The sequence below is a fragment of the Archocentrus centrarchus genome, unplaced genomic scaffold (assembly GCF_007364275.1).
Source record: "Archocentrus centrarchus isolate MPI-CPG fArcCen1 unplaced genomic scaffold, fArcCen1 scaffold_52_ctg1, whole genome shotgun sequence".
Taxonomy (NCBI): Eukaryota; Metazoa; Chordata; class Actinopteri; order Cichliformes; family Cichlidae; genus Archocentrus; species Archocentrus centrarchus.
The window spans coordinates 1,222,030-1,242,794 of NW_022060274.1; the positions used below are offsets into that span (position 1 = coordinate 1,222,030).

The 20,765-nt window shown below is 41.6% G+C and overlaps 1 protein-coding gene across 2 annotated transcripts in view; it reads left to right on the forward strand.

Annotated features, from left to right (window-relative positions):
- The window catches only part of tmem178bb (transmembrane protein 178Bb), a 99,264-nt gene extending 79,005 nt beyond the window's left edge, over nucleotides 1-20,259 (forward strand). Inside the window, exons 4-5 of one of the 2 annotated variants that reach the window (XM_030725318.1) lie at nucleotides 13,575-13,712; nucleotides 17,037-17,287. In XM_030725318.1, coding sequence (XP_030581178.1) covers nucleotides 13,575-13,712; nucleotides 17,037-17,287 — 389 coding nt within the window. Of the gene's footprint in view, nucleotides 1-13,574; nucleotides 13,713-17,036 lie in introns of both variants that reach the window. The other variant, XM_030725319.1, reaches the window with a different exon arrangement.
- Nucleotides 20,260-20,765: the final 506 nt, after the last annotated feature.

Consider the following 20,765-nt stretch of genomic DNA (forward strand, 5'->3'; position numbering starts at 1 on the left):
AATGCTGAGTCGCTCTCAGTGCTACTGTTTATTTCTAAGGTGACGGCTGCACATTAAAGCTCTGGAACTTTAAATTGGAGCCATTTAAACATTAAAGCTTCCTGTCCCACAGCCTGATGAAGGAGAAATCGCTTTCGTTTCTCTGCAGATCAAAGTGAAATTCATTTAACAGGATTCTCGGTGTGTGTTTTGTGTTCAAGCAGCTGCAGTTCCAGCAGAGTAGAAGAGACTTCGCAGAAGAGTAGAATCAAGTAGAACAACATTTTCTAAATCACCAACTTAGTACACACACATTCCCGTGACAATGCGACACACACTTGCACTTCATTCAGTGGTTTTAGTAAAGTACGGCTCAACAAACTGCACATATAAAACATGTTGTTGATTCTCTGCTGGGAGAATATACTTCAAACAACTCTGAATGTCACCTGCTGATGATAGTTTTAGGTTTTCTTCTCTCAGCTGCAGACTTGGGTTTGAGAGCAAGGATTAAATATGAAAACAGAATTCAAACTTAGTCTCTGTACAAATCTGATATGAAGGCTACAGGTACAGTGTAGGTGTCCTCTTTGAGAATTTTAACACTTATAGAAAAATAAAATTGTTTTAAAGTAGTTTGCTGCCAACAGCAAATTACTACCACCACTAAACTACCACTACTTGTTCCACAGGATTCTGTGCTGGCACTAAATACTTCCTTTGCTGTACATGCATGCTTCGTTTTCCTCTTTCAACCTGTTGAATTTTGCTTCTTTCTTCCAGAACAAAGTGTATATTATTAGAGGTAATATCTTAGCCTCTCCAGCCCTGCTTTACAGTCAGATTAAATTACTGACACAGCACAATGTCCACATTTTTACCTGTAAATTCTAAAGATATGGAAGAAATTATTCATCAGTTAAAGTCTTGAATCTCTATACTTGACCCCATTTCATATCAATCAGGTTAGATTATTGTAATACTCTATTTGCAGGACTCTCCAAATCATCTGTAGGATGATTTTAGCTCATTCAAAATCCAGCAGCCAGAGTCATCACAGGAAATTTGACCCAGCACTGAGATCACTTCATTGGCTCCCAGTGTAATATAGAAAGGCACCATATAAATGCAAGTACAGCACCAGTCAAAAGTTTGGACACTTTTGACTGATACTGTATATGTAATCCACATCATGCTGCATAACCATTTGTCTACCTCTGGATTATAAGAAAATGATTTCTGCAAACTGTCTTTTTTTCTTTCTTTTTTTTTTTTTTTTTTTTTTTTTTTTGCATTGTTTGATATTCTATGAGTAGAACTGCTGAACTTGTCCAAACGATGACTGATGCAAAGGGTCATCGAAATATTGTTCCAGAGAAGAGAATAACTGGTGTGAAGGATAAGCATTTTAGTGTAGTGGCAACATTTTAGTGGAAATGCTGGACTCCACGCAGGAAACCTCCCAGACCTTCATGTTCTAACAGTGACAATAATTCTTAATTAACCTCAGTTTTATTTTATTAACTTATTTTAATGACAACACCTTAAATCTGGGAATTCACTGGCTATCATCTGATAAAGTAAGACTCTGGGCATGACAGACACAAACCAGAAAGCTTCCAGTAACAAAAATGTTGTTCCATACCTGCACATTAAGCATTGTACAGATACTGTATATCTATAAATCTTAACCATGACCACATGTAGAGTTCTTTAGTGACACGGGATCTTGTTCTAAAAAATGTCCTGAACACAAGATTTTATTGAATCTTTAAAGATTCTTTAAAAATTCTGTAAAATTTCTGTTTCTGGTTCCCAAAACAAACATCGTGTAAAGTGCATTAAAAAAATGAAAAGAAAAATGCACTCCTCGCTTTCATCTTAATAATTTGTTTTTAAAGCCATGAAAACACACATCTGTTTCCATCTTTTAACCAGTCAAAGATGTTGAGGGTTATCATGTGTTTTATTTTCCTGGAATGAAATTTTGGCCTCCGACATGCCAAAGCAGCACTAATGTTGCTCTGACCGCACATTAAGCACAGTAAGGCACATCAAACTGAACGGCTTCATCACATTTCCATTTCCATCTCATGTCATGTCCAGAAAAACAGGATCTTTATTCCCGTCTGTCCCCAGGTCCACCTACCACCTGCACTTTGATTACTTCTCCCAAGATCTCCTCATCACCTCAGACTTTATCATCAGCACTTCCTGTGTGTATTGATGGAAACCAGAGGATACATTTTGTTTGTTGTGATCTTTGCTTGAGCACCAGGATTTAGTGTCACTTATTGCTAAAGGATCATTTCTAAATCATAAATAATAGCTTTAGTTTACTGTTTTGCTGACATTATTGTGCAGGGTGTGTTTATCTCACATTACACGGAACTGTGATCATTTTTGTAACTTTTCATGTGTAAAAGGATGCATTATTCTATTAAAATCAGGAAATTGTTTGTATGTTTACCTATACCAGCTGAATTTTCTGTTTCTGTCTCAGTACTGCACATTACTGTACTTCTAAATGAGCAGCACTCATTTCCCCGCTCAGCATCTCGAGCTGCAGATATCTAAAGCTGAGACCTTTTATTGTCTTGCTGTCTTTGAGCTCTGCCTTTCAGTGTTTTCTCTGGCTCCCCCCTCACTTCCTCCTGCCTTTGAGTCATTCAAACAGCTTTCTGGCTCCAGTCTGGAGCATCGCTCACTGAAAAACTTGGCAATGGTTCTGAAAAGATTAAGAAAATCTTGTGTCAAAAATTGCTGAGTCAGACAAGTCTGGTTTTATCAGCAGTGCCAGAACCGTGGCCTGTCAAAGGGACACAAAACAGCCATTAAGATGGTGCCATGCAAAACCAACACTTTAATAATGCTGTGCACTGATTGTCTGTCAGTGCCTCTGCACCATCTGCTGCATTCAGTCCTCTCTTAGCTTCATGGCCTTTTAGACAGAGAATCATATTGTACATTAGCAGACAAATATGTCATACAGCTTGGCAGGAGAGGGAAATGACTTCCTGAGGCACCAGATTGGATAATTTCCCTTTTTTTTCTTTGCCAGCAGGTTTCATTCTCCGCTTTACAACCATCAGTGTTTTAAGATATGAATTCATTTAGCAGAGGATGCTGATCTTGATCACTTTAGCCCTTGATTGTAGTTTATGACATTGATGAGCAGACGTCATGACGCTGGTCACACATCACAGGTTTTAAAGCTGGAAAAAGCTCAGAATTGCTGGATGACTCTGATCTATTTTGAGGTCGAATATTAAAAGAAAGGAAAGGAAATTGTTCTCTTTCATTATTCTTCAGTCTTCAACTGTAGTTGTTTTGTTTTGCTCTGCAGCCTCAGTGAACTCAGCATAGCAGCAAATGAACCAGTTCTCCACATGTTCTAGGTTATGGTTAAAAAGTAAAGTTGACGTACTTCCAACCACAGGTACCGTCAGCAGGTGAGAGCTTCTCCGGTGAAGCATGAAGCAGTAAAACATATTGTGAACTACAACAACAGCAGCCTGGTGAATGAGCTGCTCATAGAGAAAACACAGGGTGAAAGGCTGACTTTATACAGACGGGTACGATGGTCTTTGAAATGGATATAGAGCTCTTACCAATTTTAGCAGTTCTTCTGTAGCAGAAAGTTAAAAGTTTGCTGTTGAACTGCAGTAAGAAGTCTGGCCTCCAGCACCAAACTCCAAGGGTACCCATGTGTTCTTTAGGAACATGTGAAGTGGAACTACAGAAATAGTTGAACTCTAGTGCAAAGACAGACCACAGAAGAGAAGATGGTCCAAGTTGATTCAATACAAAGTTCTGGTGGCTGGGAAGAGGACCAGGAGATGCAGGCAGGCAAGCCATAGTGGCTGTGCTGATGACTGAGACAGCTGACTCGACTGGTTGAAAAGACAGGCTGTGCAACCAGGAGTTAATTTAAAAAATGCAGAAACAGGCTATAATCTGACAGGCTAAAAGTGGTAGAGTTGAGTATATGTAGACATCTTTATTATAAAATTGCTTACAGCTGGTGAAGCTCTACTACAAATGAGCAGACACAACCACCACACAGGCAGGGAGATGACCTCTGGGAGCAGCAACAGGTCAGACTCACTTAGACTTGGATGTTGAGGGCAAGTCAAAGGCTGGCATGACAGAGACACAGTCACTGATAATTCCCCATCCATCCTCAGACTACCCCTCTCTCTCTGTATGCACTTCTTCAGTTCCTTTGGGCCCCTGACTCAACCTGCAAGGGTGCTCACACTGCTGTTGACTGGAATACCATGAAACCAGCCATATGGCCCCCAACCCAGAGGAAGTACATGAGGCTTCTAAGGTGCCACATAGCCACGGGGACTTCCTCAGTAAATAGCACATATGTTTAAAGACTCTCTCTCAACTCCCTCCTTCCTGCTATCTTGCCTAATTTGATTTTCCCACTTCATTGTTTTCTCCCCAGTGGCAGTTGACATGAGGTAATGAAATTACGCTCTATTCCTCCTCCCCAACGAGCTGTGGCTGCAGGCAGCCTTTGTGACATGGCTGCATGATTACAGCAGCCAAACCTCAGCAAATTTCATTCTCATTGAAACCTCCCCAACACCTCTCATCTGAAATGATTAGTTATTATCTGAGCCCAAAAAATGTGCATCAACATAAACATAACAAATTTCATGAAGCAACAATTCTTTTAGATTAGGAGGGCAATGAAATGCAGTTGAAAGCTCCCTTAGAAAAGAATAGTAAGTGGTCCTTTTTTCCCTTTACAGTTGAAAAATGATCTGCTGCATAAGGTAATGCCAAAGAGATGAGCATGAGTTGTCATAAATGTCAAAGACCTTTCTTGTCAAAGCAGGCAAATGTTAAATAACACCACGCAGCTGATGGAAGAATATCTGGTAATATTTCAGCACTCCTTTCTGTGAATCTGGCAGCATCAGTATGGCTTCATGTCTGAAAGAAGACGCTGGTGATTTTTCTGTAAAATTTACAACAGGAATCATACTAGGTCAAACCTCATACCATTTATGTATCTCTTCTAACACAGCGCTAGTCTGACTGCATGGTGTCATATTAACAGGCATGTGCTTTAATACAGAGGCCCTGTTTACGTTTTCAGATGAAAACTGTAACATTTTGAGTTCCAGAGTGGAGTGTTTTTGAAATGCTCCGTCTCCATTTCTGTATAAATGGGCAAAAATGCTACTTTTGAAAATGGGGGTACTGGTATGTGCGCACTATAGTCGTGAATCCTATCCCCACACCGCCAACTTGTGGCCTGGCAGTGGCAACTGCAGCGTTTTCAACATCTTGCGTTTTCACATAAATGGAGATCATTTTTGACATGTTTCTGTCTGAATACATTACTTTTTGGAAAATAGTGAAACAACATCATTTCCACTGGATCGTACTTGTGTAATTGGCTGAGTAAACAAAAAGCCATTTGGTAAAATGTCCATCAACTTCATGGCTTAAATATGAGAAAAAAAGAGCACTCGTCTATTACTGGGGGTGAGGTCACTGAGGTGGTTAAACAACTCCTTGGTGGCAGGGCCCCTGGGGTGGGTGAGATTCGCCCTGAGTTCCTGAAGGCTCTGGATGATGTAGGGCTGTCTTGCTTGCAAGTTTGAGGCGCTCTCAGTTTAGATGGAAGCGAGTTCCATAGACGAGGGGCAGCCACACAGAAAGCCCGGTCACCCATAGTCCGTAAATTTGTCCTTGGTACGATGAGTGAGTTTGTGTGAGCCGATCTGGAGGAACAATGCGGTTTTCGTCCTGGTTGAAGAACGCTGGACCAGCTCTTTATCCTCTTTATGTGCTTTATGGACTTGGAGAAGGCATTCAACTGTGTCCCTTGTGGTACCCAGTGGGAGGTCCTGCGGGAGTATGGGGTGTCTGGCCCACTGTTGCGGGCCAGTCAGTCCCTGTACAACCGCAGTGAGAGCTTGGTCCGTAAAGCTGGCAATAAGTCAGATTTGTTTCCTGTGCGTGTTGGACTCCGTCAGGGCTGCCCTTTGTCACCGATTCTGTTCATAATTTTTATGGACAGAATTTCTAGGCATAGCCAGGTGGCGGAAGGCTTCTTCCTTGGTGGCCTCAGAGTCTCATCTCTGCTCTTGCAGATGATGCGGTCCTGTTGGTTTCATCAGGTGGTGGCCTCCAGTGAGCAGTGGAATGGTTTGCAGCCAAGTGTGAAGCGGCCAGCATGAGGATCAGCACCTCTAAGTCTGAAGCCATGGTCCTCATCCGGAAAAGGGTGGAGACCCCACTCTGGCTCAGGGATGAGTTCCTGCCCCAAGTGGAGGACTTTAAGTATCTCGGGGTCTTGTTCACGAATGACGGGAGAAGGGAACAGGAGATCGACAAATGGATCGGGGCTGCTTCTGCAGTGATGTGGACTCTGCACCGGTCTGTCGTGGTGAAGAGGGAGCTGAATGTAAAAGCAAAGCTTTCGATTTAGTAGTCTGCATTACTACCCTCACCTATGGTGCCGAGCTTTGGGTAGTGACCGAAAGAGTGAAAGATCACGGATACAAACATCAGAAATGAGCTTCCTCCAAAGTGTGGCTAACTTCTCCCTTAGAGATAGGGTGAGGAGTGCAGTCATTTGGGAGGGGCTCAGAATAGAGCAGGTGCTCCTCCACATCGAGAAGAGCCAGTTGAGGTGATTCGGGCACCTGACTAGGATGCCTCCTGGGCGGCTCTTGTAGGTGAGGAGAAGGATTTTAAATTCTATTCTAGATTTAACAGGGAGCCAATGAAGAGAAGCCAATATGGGAGAAATCTGCTCTCTCTTTCTAGTCCCTGTCAGTACTCTAGCTGCAGCATTTTGGATCAGCTGAAGGCTTTTCAGGGAGCTTTTAGGACAGCCTGATAATAATGAATTACAATAGTCCAGCCTAGAAGTAATAAATGCATGAATTAGCTTTTCAGCATCACTCTGAGAAAGGATGTTTCAATTTTAGAAATATTGCACAAATGCAGGAAAGCAGTCCTACATATTTGTTTAATATGTCAAAAATGACTCCAAGATTTCTCACAGTGTTACTGGAGGCCAAAGTAATGCCATCCAGAGTAAGTATCTGGTTAGACACCATGTTTCTAAGATTTGTGGGGCCGAGAACAAGAACTTCAGTTTGATCTGAATTTAGAAGCAGGAAATTAGAGGTCATCCAGGCCTTAATGTCTTTAAGACATTCCTGCAGTTTAACTAATTGATGTGTGTCATCTGGCTTCATTGATAGGTAAAGCTGAGTATCATCTGCATAACAATGAAAATGTACGCAATGCTTTCTAATAATACTGCGTAAGGGAAGCATGTATAATGTAAATAGAATTGGTCCTAGCACAGAACCCTGTGGAACTCCATAATTAACCTTAGTGTGTGAAGAAGACTCCCCATTTACATGAACAAATTGGAGTCTATTATAAATATGATTCAAACCACTGCAGTGCAGTACCTTTAATACCTATAGTATACTCTAATCTCTGTAATAAAATGTTATGGTCAACAGTATCAAAGTTGCACTGAGGTCCAACAGGACAAGAACAGGAAATATTGTTAAGTCTTCAGTTTCTATGCCATCTCTATATCAAAACAAGCTCCAGAGTGTACTTACAGAGGTGGGTGTGCTCCTTTACATTTTGAGAGAAGCCAACTGAATCTAATAATAAATTACCAGTCGTAGTACTCTGCTGAATGTCTTCTTTTCCGCCTTAATAATGTTTTTTTTATCCTTGACCTTAATTCTGGTTGTACATACTTAATATGATATCAAATCCAGATATTTCCAGAACCTCACCTTCTAGTTTGATGATTACACCTCAAAAATACTGGACAGGACTCTTTGTTAGACAGGAAGCCGTTCCCACAGGATCCTCAGTAGACCACAAAGCTGCGCAGACATGCTGGCCATAGGGCCACTAGAGAGTCAGGTCAGAAATCACAGACACAAACTTCTACTCAACAGTTCATATAAGCACAAGCATAAAATGTGGTTTGGAAAACAACAGTAATCTAATTCACAAATTAGAACAGGCCTAGGATAAGGCAGATGCAACCAGGCTGACCAGGGTGCATCCACTGTTCACTGTTCAATGTTCACTGAACATCCAGAGTTAGCGCACGGCACTGTATATTCTGACTGTGGATGTCAGGGTGTGTGGTTTTTGTTATTGTTAAACTTGTTGAATACTTGGTTTTCAGGTTTTACTTTCCTTAGAAATAAAGCTTATAGTTAGGACTGGATCAGGTGACCCTGAACCCTGTCTCAGTTACGCTGCAATAGGCCTAGGCTACTGGGGGGGTTCCCATGATGCACCGAGTGTTTCTTCTTCAGTCACCTCCTTTGACTCCCTCTCTGTTCATACACACATACACTCTGCATTTAATCATTAGTAGTCATTAACTCTGTAACTCTTCTGTCTCTTTCTGCTCTCTTCTCCTTCACCTCACCCTTAACCAGTCACAGCAGATGACTGCCCCTCCCTGAGCCTGCTTCTGCCAGAGGTTTCTTCCTGTTAAAAGGGAGTTTTTCCTTCACACTGTCACCTGTCATGATGGCTGGACAGGTTCGACCCAAGGAGAAGATAAGACAGTTCTCATTAATAAGGTTTATTTGTACAAGCACAAAGTATCCAGGAGAAGAGAAAGGGAGGTGGGAGTGCGGAATATTTGTCTGGCAATGCACGGAGAATCTTCAGAGAGGAAGAGAGAACAGCGCTAGGCTGGGCCAAAAGCAGCATAATGGAAGTGCATTTAAGGGAGTGAATGGGCTTTCTGGTGGGTCTTGGAGAGTGAGGCCTTGGGGGGAACTTGTCGGGGTTTGGGCTGGCGGGGTGTTTCCAGGATCTGGTGGCGGGGGTGAGAGCAGACTGGTATGATTTGTGGGGCAGGCAGGTGGAGGCTGGAGAGTTGGTGGATAAGTATGCTGGATCCGTGGCGAAGCTGAGTGGGTCTGTGATTCCAGTAATGCGGCTCATTGGAAAGGAGCAAACTGATGAGCAGGAGAGAGCGAGGTTACGGACAGGCCAGGTTACTGGCAGTGAGTCATCATCTCAGCCACTCCTAAATACTCCAGGCCTTTATTGATTAACCAGCCACAGGTGTGCACCTTGGCAGGAGCCACAAAGGTGAAGACACAAACGCCTGCCCACCGAAACACCTGGAAACAGACACATATACACACACACACCACACAGCCCGCCCCAACCCATGAGAGTTACCAAGCACTTACTCATAGGGGGTGGTGTGATTGTTGGAGTCTCTTTCTAATATTAGAAGGGTCTTTACTTTACAATATAACTTGCCTTGAGGTAAGTTATTTTGTGAAGTGACACTATATAAATAGAATAGAATAGAATAGAATAGAACAAATTTTAATTGGGCAGCACAGTGGTGTGGTGGTTAGCAGTACTGCCTCACAGCTAGAAGGACATCTAGAAGGTCTGAGTTTGACTCCAACTCGGCCCGGGCCTCTCTGTGTGGAGTTTGCATGTTCTCCCTGTGTCTGTGTGGGTTTCCTCCAAAGACATGCAGTTCCTGGGGTTAGGTTAATTGATGATTCTAAATTGCCCATAGGTGTGAATTGTTGTCTGCCCCCACCCCGACCCTGAACAGGATAAGAGGATGGATGGATAATTTAATGCAGTTCTAGTTTAGTGGAATTTGTTATCTGAGTGTGGTTCCTGTTTTGTGTTGGGGTTTTGTGCTTGTTGGTTTGTTTTAGGCTAGTTCTTGGAGTTTGTTCATTGTGTTCAGGTTTCTTAATTCTCCCAGTGTCTCCCTGTTTTTTTGTCTCTATGTGTAGTTTAGTTCCCTTGGTTAGTTGTTGTCACTTGTATCTTGCTTTTACTTCCTGTCTGTTTGTCTTGTAGTAGCCCCTTAACTGGCAAGGGCCCGGTGACGGGCCGTTTGTAGTCCCTTTTATATGGCAGGCTAGACCCTCCCATTTTTATTGACACGTCATTCGGCCAATCATGTAACTGGCTGCACCAAATCACCTGACAAAGCTACGTGACGCCCTCTGAGTATTATTGGCTCTGGGAAACCCATTTCTTAACATGATTGGCCGAATGAGGTGTCAGTCAAAATGGGCGGGTCTAGCCTGCCATATAAATGCACTTCATTCGGCCCGCGGACCAGACGCAGCCGATTAATAGGCTATGAAATGGGTTGTTCAGAGCCAATAATGACCAGAAGGCGTTATGTAGTTTTTGTCAGGTGATTTTTTTGCTGCCAGTTAAGGGGTTAAAGTTTCCCCTGGTTAGCCCTCAGTGTGTTTAAATAGGTATTGTGTCTTCACCTTCATGTGCTCAGTATGCATCCCCAGCTGCTTTTTGGATTTCTGCTTGCTGCTATTTTGGACTTGGTTTGGAACTTTGAACGATAAAAATCTTGCATGTTTTTTTCTCAGTCTGCTTAGGAGTCTGGATTTGGGTCCTAATTTACAGTACATGACAGTGGAAGAATATCCAAGGCAGCAAACTACTGATTAACAGTCTTTGAGCTGCAGAGGACAAGCTGAATGAGAAAATAACATTTCCAAAAAGGCACCTAAAGCTATTTGCCTTATATGAAATAATGTCTTATTGGGTATTGAAGCTGAGGCTGTAATTAAAAGGGAATTGCAGCACAGAGCTGAACAATAGAACTTATTAGGAGGCAGAAAAAAAGCAGACAGCAGCCTGCCATATGCTGATAGAATAACAAATGAGCACAGTTAAAATTCACAATTGTTCTCAGTGTACCATCAGCAGTCAGGAGGATTCAACACAAACTTTTTTCATGAATGTGGTTGCTCTGATCATCTGTGCCTATTATTCCCATCTACTTCTTTCCATCTCTAGAGGTAGTAAGATTATTGTTCTGACACTATGGACATTTTATGATTTTACTCATCCACTGTTTGAACACTGACAACTCCCAGAACTATAACAGAAGCATGGCCCTCATTCATTAATATGTGTGTGGAAACATTTTTACCCAACACAAAACAAAAAGAGTTTGGATGCAAAATTGCAGTCAGATTCATGGCACATGACAATTTTACCTTTACCACCATGCATATGTTAGTAAATCAGACTTATCCCAAGTCAGCGGGCTCGTGCTCACGGCCTGCAATCTGAAAACAGCTTTTAGCCTGTTGCAAAAGCATAAAATTTGTTCCCATTTCTTTAGTAGAATCTATGAAAAATGGTAAAAGTAACACCATTTTTTTTTGCGTCAACAAAGTGAGTTACAATGAGCTATGAACGTTGGTAAAGGTTCATCTTTGTCTCATCAGTTTATAAAACGTTGTCCCAGAGTTTCTGAGACTTGTCTCTGAGCTTCTTGGTAAATCCCAGCCCAGCCTTCCTCTTCTTCTTGCTAACTGGTGGTTTGCATCTTCTGGTGAAGCTTCTGTACTTTTGTTCATGAAGCCTTCTGTGAACAGTAGACTGTGATACCTTCACTCCTGCCCTCTGGAGGTTGTTGCTGCTGTCACTAACAGCTGTTTTAGGGTCTTTTTTGCATCAACAAGGTGAGTTACAAAGAGCTACAAGTGGAGCTAATATCAAACCCAGATGTTTTCAGTCTACAGCAAAAATAAAGGAATTGGTCTCACTGTTCCAATACTTTTGGAGGGCTATGTATGTGTTATTGTTCCCTCCATTCAAGTTCAAATCATTTTGAAGGGCAGTGACGTGAAATAAAAACTTCCCTCAGATGTGTTAAACCTGTTTTGAAAATGTGAGTAGAAAGTACAGATATTTGTGTTCAAATGTAGGGAGCAAAAGTAAAAAGTTGTCAGAAATAAGAAGAAGCTGTCAAAAATAAATATTCAAGTAAAGTATAGAAAATTAAAAATTATACCTAAGTACAGTAATAAAGTATTTTGTACTTCTGTCCCACCTCTGGTTTCAGGGACGTCTTTGAATTTTCATATTTTCAGTTTGATTCTGCTGATTAAATGAGACAGATGTGCTGTTAGCTCTTTTGCTAGCTTACACAGTCTCCCTTATAAATAGATAAAATCTGTGAGAAAGCTTAATAATGTTACACTGTATTGTTCATAACATGAAACAAAATGATAACCAAATGTTGTGCCATGTGCTAATTAGACCAAAATGATCTCACTGCTTTACACCTCATCGTCCTTTCCTCCTAACAGAGCCTTTTCTCCTCCAATATAAAAGCATCAGTCTTCACAAAAAAAGCTTAAATGAATAAATAAAATAAAATTAAGAAATTAAAACCTATTCAGGTATGGTGGGTAATCACTATACCCCCAGGCATTTGGCTTAATCTGTTATTACTATGAAATTAAACAGAATTTCTCACATTGTTACTAAAATATAACTATATTATTACTATACTATTACTTTGCCTCATAGGCATTGTTGCATTTGTTCCTTCATTATTACCACTAATTATTACCCATTATATAGATTTTAGTGTAATATTACTCAACTAAAAACAATGGCTGATATCAAGCTGTTTATTCCAGGTTGGACACCCTCACCCATGAGTGGGTGAGGGTGTCCAACCTTTTGGCTGGTACTGTATGTGTTATGTTTCTAATATATAACAATCATCATCTAATAATTTTTAAAGTACAGTTATACCGTTCAGATTTGTGCTGCTGTGCTGTGTCTGGGCTGAAATCAGTATTCTTGTGTACGTGATTCATCAGGTTAGTAAAGTGGAAGAGGTCGCCATGTTCACGACCCTAGAGTGAGTTAAGAGGTGAGCTGGGAGTGCTAAAGTAGGGTCACTCAAAACCAGGATATGGTGCTGCTGTTTCTCTTCCATCTAACTACAGTTAAAAATTCTTTAGACCAATTTTGCAATGTTTCACATAACAATACAGCAAAAAGTCAATAACAGTTTTCCAACCAGTCAGAGCAACTCCACAGTGTTAACAATGAGAAAAGAGAGAGAATCTGAAGAGAAGGAGAGGCTAATCAGGCTATCATAGTTTCTAATGCAGGCTCTACTCTAAAGGCTTAAAACACCCTTAATTACAGAACCTTGATGAACTCTGTGACCTTTATGCTGGTTAATGGAAGGTAAGGCCGTATGACTTAATGAGGTGTCGGGTGTTTGTCAGTGTGTTGTACCATAATGCGATCAAAAATGTGTTCACGCATCTGCCCAATGGAGACTTTGATCATAAGGTTGACACCTGGCTGAGGACATGAGAGCACTTTGTGAAGTGGAAGGAATCTGAGGCCAGCTCTGTTTGAGCTGTCATGAGGAATAAAAATGCAGTTTTTATTCCTCGTATGTTGCATCTTTTGAAACTTAAATGGTGATTTAGTTATAAACCTGAACACATGTTGAAACACTATATCAGTCAGTGTAAGAAAAAAATCTGTGCACAGTGTGTCTGTAATTGACACCGCTGTTCTTTATGCTCTGGAGTTACTATTCTGTTATGCTTCTGCTGGCTGGGAGTGTGAATATGTATATTTATGTCATCAGGGCTGGTCAACAATACAAAACTGAATAAAGAAAATTTCTCTATGCTGTCTCCTTTCATGACTACTATATTCTGACTTCTCATCATTCAAACAGAATCAATAAAGTGAAAATTTCACTTTTTGTCTTCTCTCAGACTTGCGGCGAATGACAGCTGGTTTCATGGGAATGGCTGTGGCCATCATCCTGTTTGGTTGGATCATAGGTTTGCTTGGCTGCTGCTGGGATCGAGGCCTCATGCAATATGTGGCCGGCCTCCTCTTCCTAATGGGAGGTGAGTCTCAGAAACATACACATACATGATCTGTTGTTATCAGACATCCTAATATGATAAGAAACAAATTAAGAAGTCAAGAATTTAGACTTGTTCACATATGGATCTGTCAGGAGTCAGTGTGTGCAGGCAGGGTTGGACACAAATGCAGGACACAGAGGCAACAACTTAACTTGAGGTGCTGTTTAATGCTGAAGTTACTTGAATTTATAGATACAAAAATCCCAAGGTCAAAGTCCAAAATACAAAAGCCTTGATATACAAAAGGGAGACACAGGAACAAGCACACAACTTGCAGGAGCACTAACGACAAGGCAACAAAGAACTGAACAAGACAGAGACAACATATTCATAGGAGGTAAGGAGAGGAGAGTGGAAACATCTGGGGACAACAGGTGGACAGAATTACACTAATGAGACAAAGGAAGCAAAACTAAACAACACATACAGAACAGGAGACTGTCAAAATAAAACAGGAAGTATGAAAACAAGGAAACAAACACAGACTTGACACCACACACGGGGTAGCACAGGGACACAGAAGGAATACAAACACTCAGACTCTCAGACAGAGATAAGGGGACATGAGGCTGGGAAGGAAAACTAAACTCTGAAGAACATCAAACGATAACACATAAAGAAATACCATACAGAAATACAAAGGTGAGAAACAAAACCAAAATCAACCTAAAAAACAAGCTGAAGGAAAAACTCAAAAGTCCAAAACACAGAATGTTGGATCATGACAGGATCCTGTTATAAGAACTGTAAAAACGAGTTACTTCCATCCATTTATCTGGGTCTGGGTGATGGGGGCGGCAAAGATTCCCAAACTTCTGCCTCCCACTGCTGCTCCCTGAGGCACTCTTGGAGCAGCTTCGGGGACATCTTCCTGATGTATCCATGGATATTCCATATCTCCTCCTGGACTATAGCTCTGACACTCATTAATCCTCAGCCTCCTTCTCGTTGTTCTTAGAACCTCAGGGTGTTGGACTTAAGGTGGAAACTTTTGTGAATTGTGAGGAGTATTCATATCTTATCATCAGTGGCATCTGTGTCCTGCTACAGTCAGCTTATCATTCCAGCTGTGTATCTGATGACCAGTAGGGTGTATGTATTGATTGTGTCAATCGTCTTCCTGTCGCTGAGCTAGCATCGCTTCACCTGTCTTACTTTCTGGTGATAGGGAGGCTATGGCTGACTTCTTGCGTTTTCATTGGTTTTGGTTGGCCTGTGGGATACCCAGATACTTGTATGTCCACTATTTTTCCTGTGGCAACTCAATCCCTGTTTATGAACAGTACCATTCAAAAGTTTAGACACACTTATTTATTCATATGAATGGGTGAGTGTGTACAAACTTTTGAAAGGTACTGTATGTACATACAACATATATACACTGCTCCAAAAAATTAAAGGAACACTTTTTAATCAGAGTTTAGCATCAAGTCAGTTAAGCTTCTGGGATATTGATCTGCTCAGGTAAGTATCAGAGGGGGTTTCAGCTGCTTTGGTGTTACTGAAGTTAACAACAGGTGCACTAGAAGGGCAACAATGAGACAGCCCCAAACAGGAATGGTTTTACAGGTGGAGGACGCTCACATTTTCCCTCCTCATATTTTCTGACTGTTTTTCACTAGTTGTGCATTTGGCTAGGGTCAGAGTCACTGCTGGCAGCATGAGGCCATACCTGTGCCCTACAGAGGCTACACAGGTAGTACAACTCCTCCAGGATGGCACATCAATACGTGCCTTTACTAGAAGGTTTGCTGTGTCTCCCAGCACAGCCTCAGAGCATGGAGGAGATTCCAGGAGACAGACAGTTACTCTAGGAGAGCTGGACAGAGCCGTAGAAGGTCCTTAACCCATCAGCAGGACCGGGCTCTGCTCCTTTGTGCAAGGAGGGACAGGATGAGCACTGCAGAGCTACAAAACGAGCCCTAGCAGGTCTCTGACCAGAAACTAGCAATCAGAAACAGGCTTTCATGAGGGGGGCCTGCTGCCTGTAACATTGCTCAGCATGGCTGGTTTGGTGGTGGGTCAGTGATGGTCTGGGGAGAAATATCCATGGAGGGACACACAGATTTCTACAGGCTAGGCAACGACACCCTGACTGCCATGAGGTATCAGGATGAAATCCTTGGACACACTGTCAGACCCTACACTGGTGCAGTGGGTCCTGGGTTCCTCCTGGTGCACGACAATGCCCGACCTCATGTGGTCAGAGTATGCAGGCAGTTTCTGAAAGATGATGTAATTGATACCATTGACTGGCCCCCACCATCGTCTGACCTAAATCCAGTAGAACACCCCAGGGACTTTATGTTTCGGTCTATCACCAGTTTGCACCTCAGAGTTGCTGGAATTAAATTTCAGCAAAATGTTCCAGCCTGTTGTATCATTTTTTTTAGTTTGAACTCTGTAGGTTGATAATTTTCATTTCCATAAAAACACATTTCCTGGGGGCGCTGGAGAGCCAGCCATGCAGTAGGTTGTGTTCCTAATCAGCTCCCTCATCCCAACTCAATTTAAGTATTTTCAATCTGCAGAAAGGACTCTCATGACACCTCAATATCTTAATTGTGTTTGTATACCTATTCATCTGTAATTTAACTAAAGCTGTAGATGACTGTAGGAAATATCATGGTAACGTACAGGGTTTATTTTTTTCTCTCCCAGCCTGCTTTGGGAAGAGCGGCGGGAAGAAAGGGTTAACAGTTCAGGTTCTCATTTATATGAATGTTCTGTTCTGTCCATCGAAAAAATAATAATAATAATAATAATAATTAAAAAAAAAAACACATTTCCATGTGGCATCCTTTCATTCCTAACACATTACCCAGTGTATGGAAAAAATAAGTACACCCCATAATTCTTTACAAGTAACCAAGTGCTTCACTAGTTTAACATAACAATTTATAAAACCCATGACCTTATCCCAAATCTGGTGTCTTGTGTTTAATAAACCCTCATTCTAGGGCTGCGTTGGGCTGTGATTAGCACATGAATGCATGTGGTCAGGCATTCATTCAGAGAGCACTTCATTTGCCTTAGCTTTAGATTTTAATTAGTGGAGTATGCATTTTAAGCCAAAATGGTGATTGAGATTATAATTGGATTCATTGTGCAGCCCTACCACCATCCACTGTGATACCCTCACTGTGAATTCTCTGTAGTACAGAAGTGTCATACTTCCTTGATTATAGGTTAAATATTTCCGGTGAAAACAAACCTGGCACCACTAATCCAAGTTATTTCCTGCTTTCACCCGGTAGACACCGGGGTTATCACAACTTTCAACATGTTGCTGTGTTGTTGCAGGAACCTTCTGCATCATCTCCCTCTGTACCTGCGTTGCCGGCATCAACTTTGAGCTTTCCCGTTATCCACGGTACCTGTATAGCCTGCCTGATGACATCGGCCATGGCTACGGCTGGTCCATGTTCTGCGCCTGGGGAGGCCTTGGTCTAACCCTTATCTCTGGCTTCTTCTGCACTTTGGCTCCCTCCGTCCAACCAATACCCAGGTCTACCTGCCCCAAGTCCCGACAGGAGAACGGCACTGTCTGCTAAAGCTGGCTGTACCAAGACCAACTGAACCCACAGATAGACAAGAAACAAACAGAGAAGCTGTTCCATGTGCTCATCTGTCTACTCATCTCCACTCTATCCTGGTTATAGTTTATTTTTGTGTGTGTGTGTGTTTGTGTGTGTGTTTGTATGTGCGTGCGTGCATGTGTGCGTGCGTGCGTGCGTGCGTGCGTGCGTGTAAAATGGGTGTCTTAATGATATCTTAAAAATACAGGAAAAAACTGAAGAACTAAAGAAATATCAAAAGTTCAAAGTTGTGCTTATTTTGTTTTTGTGGAGTAGATGCAGAAATGGATCATGACCAGGAAAGATTTGAAAAGAATTACCTGGAGACCATGAAAGACTACCTTGTAATGAGCGAGTGCTTGTAGAACGAGAACATTCAGCCTGAGAACTGCTTCTGTTAACTGGTCTGCTGTGATCGCGGAGAACTTAATGGATCCGCAGAATTGGAGGAAAACATCCAGATTGTTAAGCTCAAGTAACGATCCAGTGGAAGTTTCTCATGGACTTGTGGGATATATATCACAAGAGAATGGATCAAACATGAAACCATGTGACTAGTGAGGGTGGGAACACATTTAGTGTCCAACTGTTAATTTTTCAGCTTCCGGGGTCCTTCCAGTTACTTGTAACATGTGGGCATTGAAGAGATCTGGGACTTCCACTGATGTACATTATTGTACAGAATATTCCAGAGAAATGACAACCAGGCATTGTCATGTTGGACCATTTTCATCTTGTGTAGGTGCAGTACACTCCATCTAATGATCCAATATGCCATTTAGCATTTCACACATGCATTCCTTTGACTGAAACTGTGTTCTCCTTTTTACTGAATCCTTCATGTTGTGAATGAACTGCTGAGCAAATGTTTCGTTTTTCATTCTAGTCCTAGACCTAAATGTGTGTGAGTGTATATGTGGAGAGGAGCTATTTTCAAGTCTGTACAAAAAAAAAAAAAAAAAAACTTGATCAACATGATAAAGCAGCACCCTGGCTCAAGTATGTATGAAATGGGGAGCTGCAGGATCCTGTTTAACTGTAATGACATCTGCAGATAAAGAAGTCATTTTGAAGAGGGGCAGCATGTTCAGCTCTGCTGCACTGAACAGCTATGGAATGCTTAAGTAATTACATCCTTTTTTTCCTGGGAATCGGCAAAGCCAACAGCTGAGATGTGACAGGTCTTTCTGCAGGGCGTCCTCTAAACAGTACAATGTCTAAGCACAAGGTTTCATCTTAGTGAGATGAAAGATGTCTAGATTGATGAAGAGGTCTCTACAAGCTAGGCCTTAGCCACCAACCATGAATCACAAATACCTGAATATCCCCACACAATTAGAGATGACAACCATTCACCAAAACTGAATAAAGCAGGGAGCTGTGGAGGCTGTAACAAAAGGCACTGATGACAACATCTAGTCTATGAGAGCTCAGCCTTGAAATATAACAATACCATCCATACCAGGCACAGGCACTGAGGGGCAGTGAGACCGCATTCAGATCATCCTCCACTGCATTTCTCTACTAAAATGTTACAGTGTATCCAGTCAAAATGTAAAGCAAAACCTGAACTGGGATCTGTTCATAAAAATTCAGGTTGATTACAGCTTAGGTCATGTTTTTGTAGCTTTGGGCATCAACTGGCCATTACTAATATTCATCTTTTGACTGGGTTATTATTGTTCCTAGTTATGTTTTTTGTGCATGTGCTGTTTAAGAAACCTGGATAAACATTGTGACAGCAGGTTACTGTGATACATGGATGTGGGGACCAGCAGCTGCTGTCAGAAACTGCTTAAAGTCTGAACTAACACAAATGAACTTGTTTTTTTCTTTCACCTCTGTATTCTAAAACTTACGCTCTCATGCAACTAAACTGCATTCCCAGAGACATTTCAAGGGAAATATATTTTTATCCCAAACAAAATACACTATATGAGAAAGAATGACTGAGAAATATTTTATTTTATTGACAAAAGTATTGGGCCACACTTCTTAATCTTTGAATTCAGGGGTTTTCAGTCCCATTACAAATGTATAAAATCCAGCAAGTAGCCATTCAGCCTGTCAAACATTATATGGGTCATTATAAAGAGCTCACTGAATGTGAGTGTGGTGCTGTAATAGGATACCAGGGTTGTAACAGGACAGTTTGTGAAATGTCTCTACTCCAAGATATTCCACAGTGGAAGCTTTTAGGAACTTTAGCAATTCTGCCATGGCAGATGATATAAAGCCACAAAGTGGGGTCGCTGAGTGCTGAGGTTCATAGTGCTTATAACCAACAGTCTGCTAACTCAGTAACTGCAGAGGTCCAAACCTTCTCTGGCTTTAACATCAGCAGAAAAGTTGTGTGGTGGAGCTGCATGGCTCCGTGGGTTTCCACGGCTGTGCAGATCCTGTAGGTGTTGTGTGTCCTGTAGGCTTTTGTCCATAGAGTGTGTCTTACAATTTGAAAGAGCCACAAAGGCCACATCATAAGGTAGTCCATTCAGCATTCGTCCAGGAAACATAAATAGCAATATAGCATAGGTAACACAGTCTGTAACAGAATATGAAAATATATCTGTAACTGAGAATGCAGTTTACTTGTATAGGAACCCCTGCTGTAGAACACACTGACAGGCAGCGCTGCTTCATGCAGTGAAGATGGCAAACTGTAGATGTCACAAAGCAGCACGCTGTTTCTCAACTTTCTTGTTTTCATTTATTTTTATTATTTTTGTCATGTAACTAAGCTGCTTCCATCACTTTATTGTGTACAAATGAATTCAACATTATGAATGGTTTTCAGGAGTGTTAATAAAATATGGGGATGTTGTGTCTGATATTCCCCATCCCCATATTTCTGATTATCATGTTTTGGCACCCTTATTGGTGGTTGTCCTTTAATTCTGCCTTTGAGTTTGGACATTTGCTGAGGTATAAAAACCCTTTTGATTTCCAAACTGGTCTGAAAGATGTTCGTTTTTTATAGCTTTTCCACAAATACAACAATAAAGTGACCACAAATCCAACAATAACTACAAATCCACTGAGCTCATGCACAGTAAGTAAATATATTACTTATACAGTAGGAAACACAGGCGTAGGTCCAGAAAACTGAAGCCCATAATGAAGTGCCTACAAACCTGCATTCTATCTGAAGGCCACCAGATGGCGATCGCTGTGGTTGCAAAAAGATTTTGGCTGTGTGGACGTCTACAGGAAAGCACCTTTCCAACCTGACCTCTGTGAACACTTCCCTACTGAGTTTATGGGATCAGTCACTCATTTTGGGTCATACTGTATTTACAAAAGTCTGTTTTGTAAATACAAATTTCAAGGTTCTAAAGTTAGCCTTTATTAGGTCATACAGGACAGTTATTGCATGTTCTTGTCATCTTTTGGTTTTTGTTTGTTATAGGGTCTGTAGCCTATAATATAACACACCTTGAGGCGACAGTTGTGAATT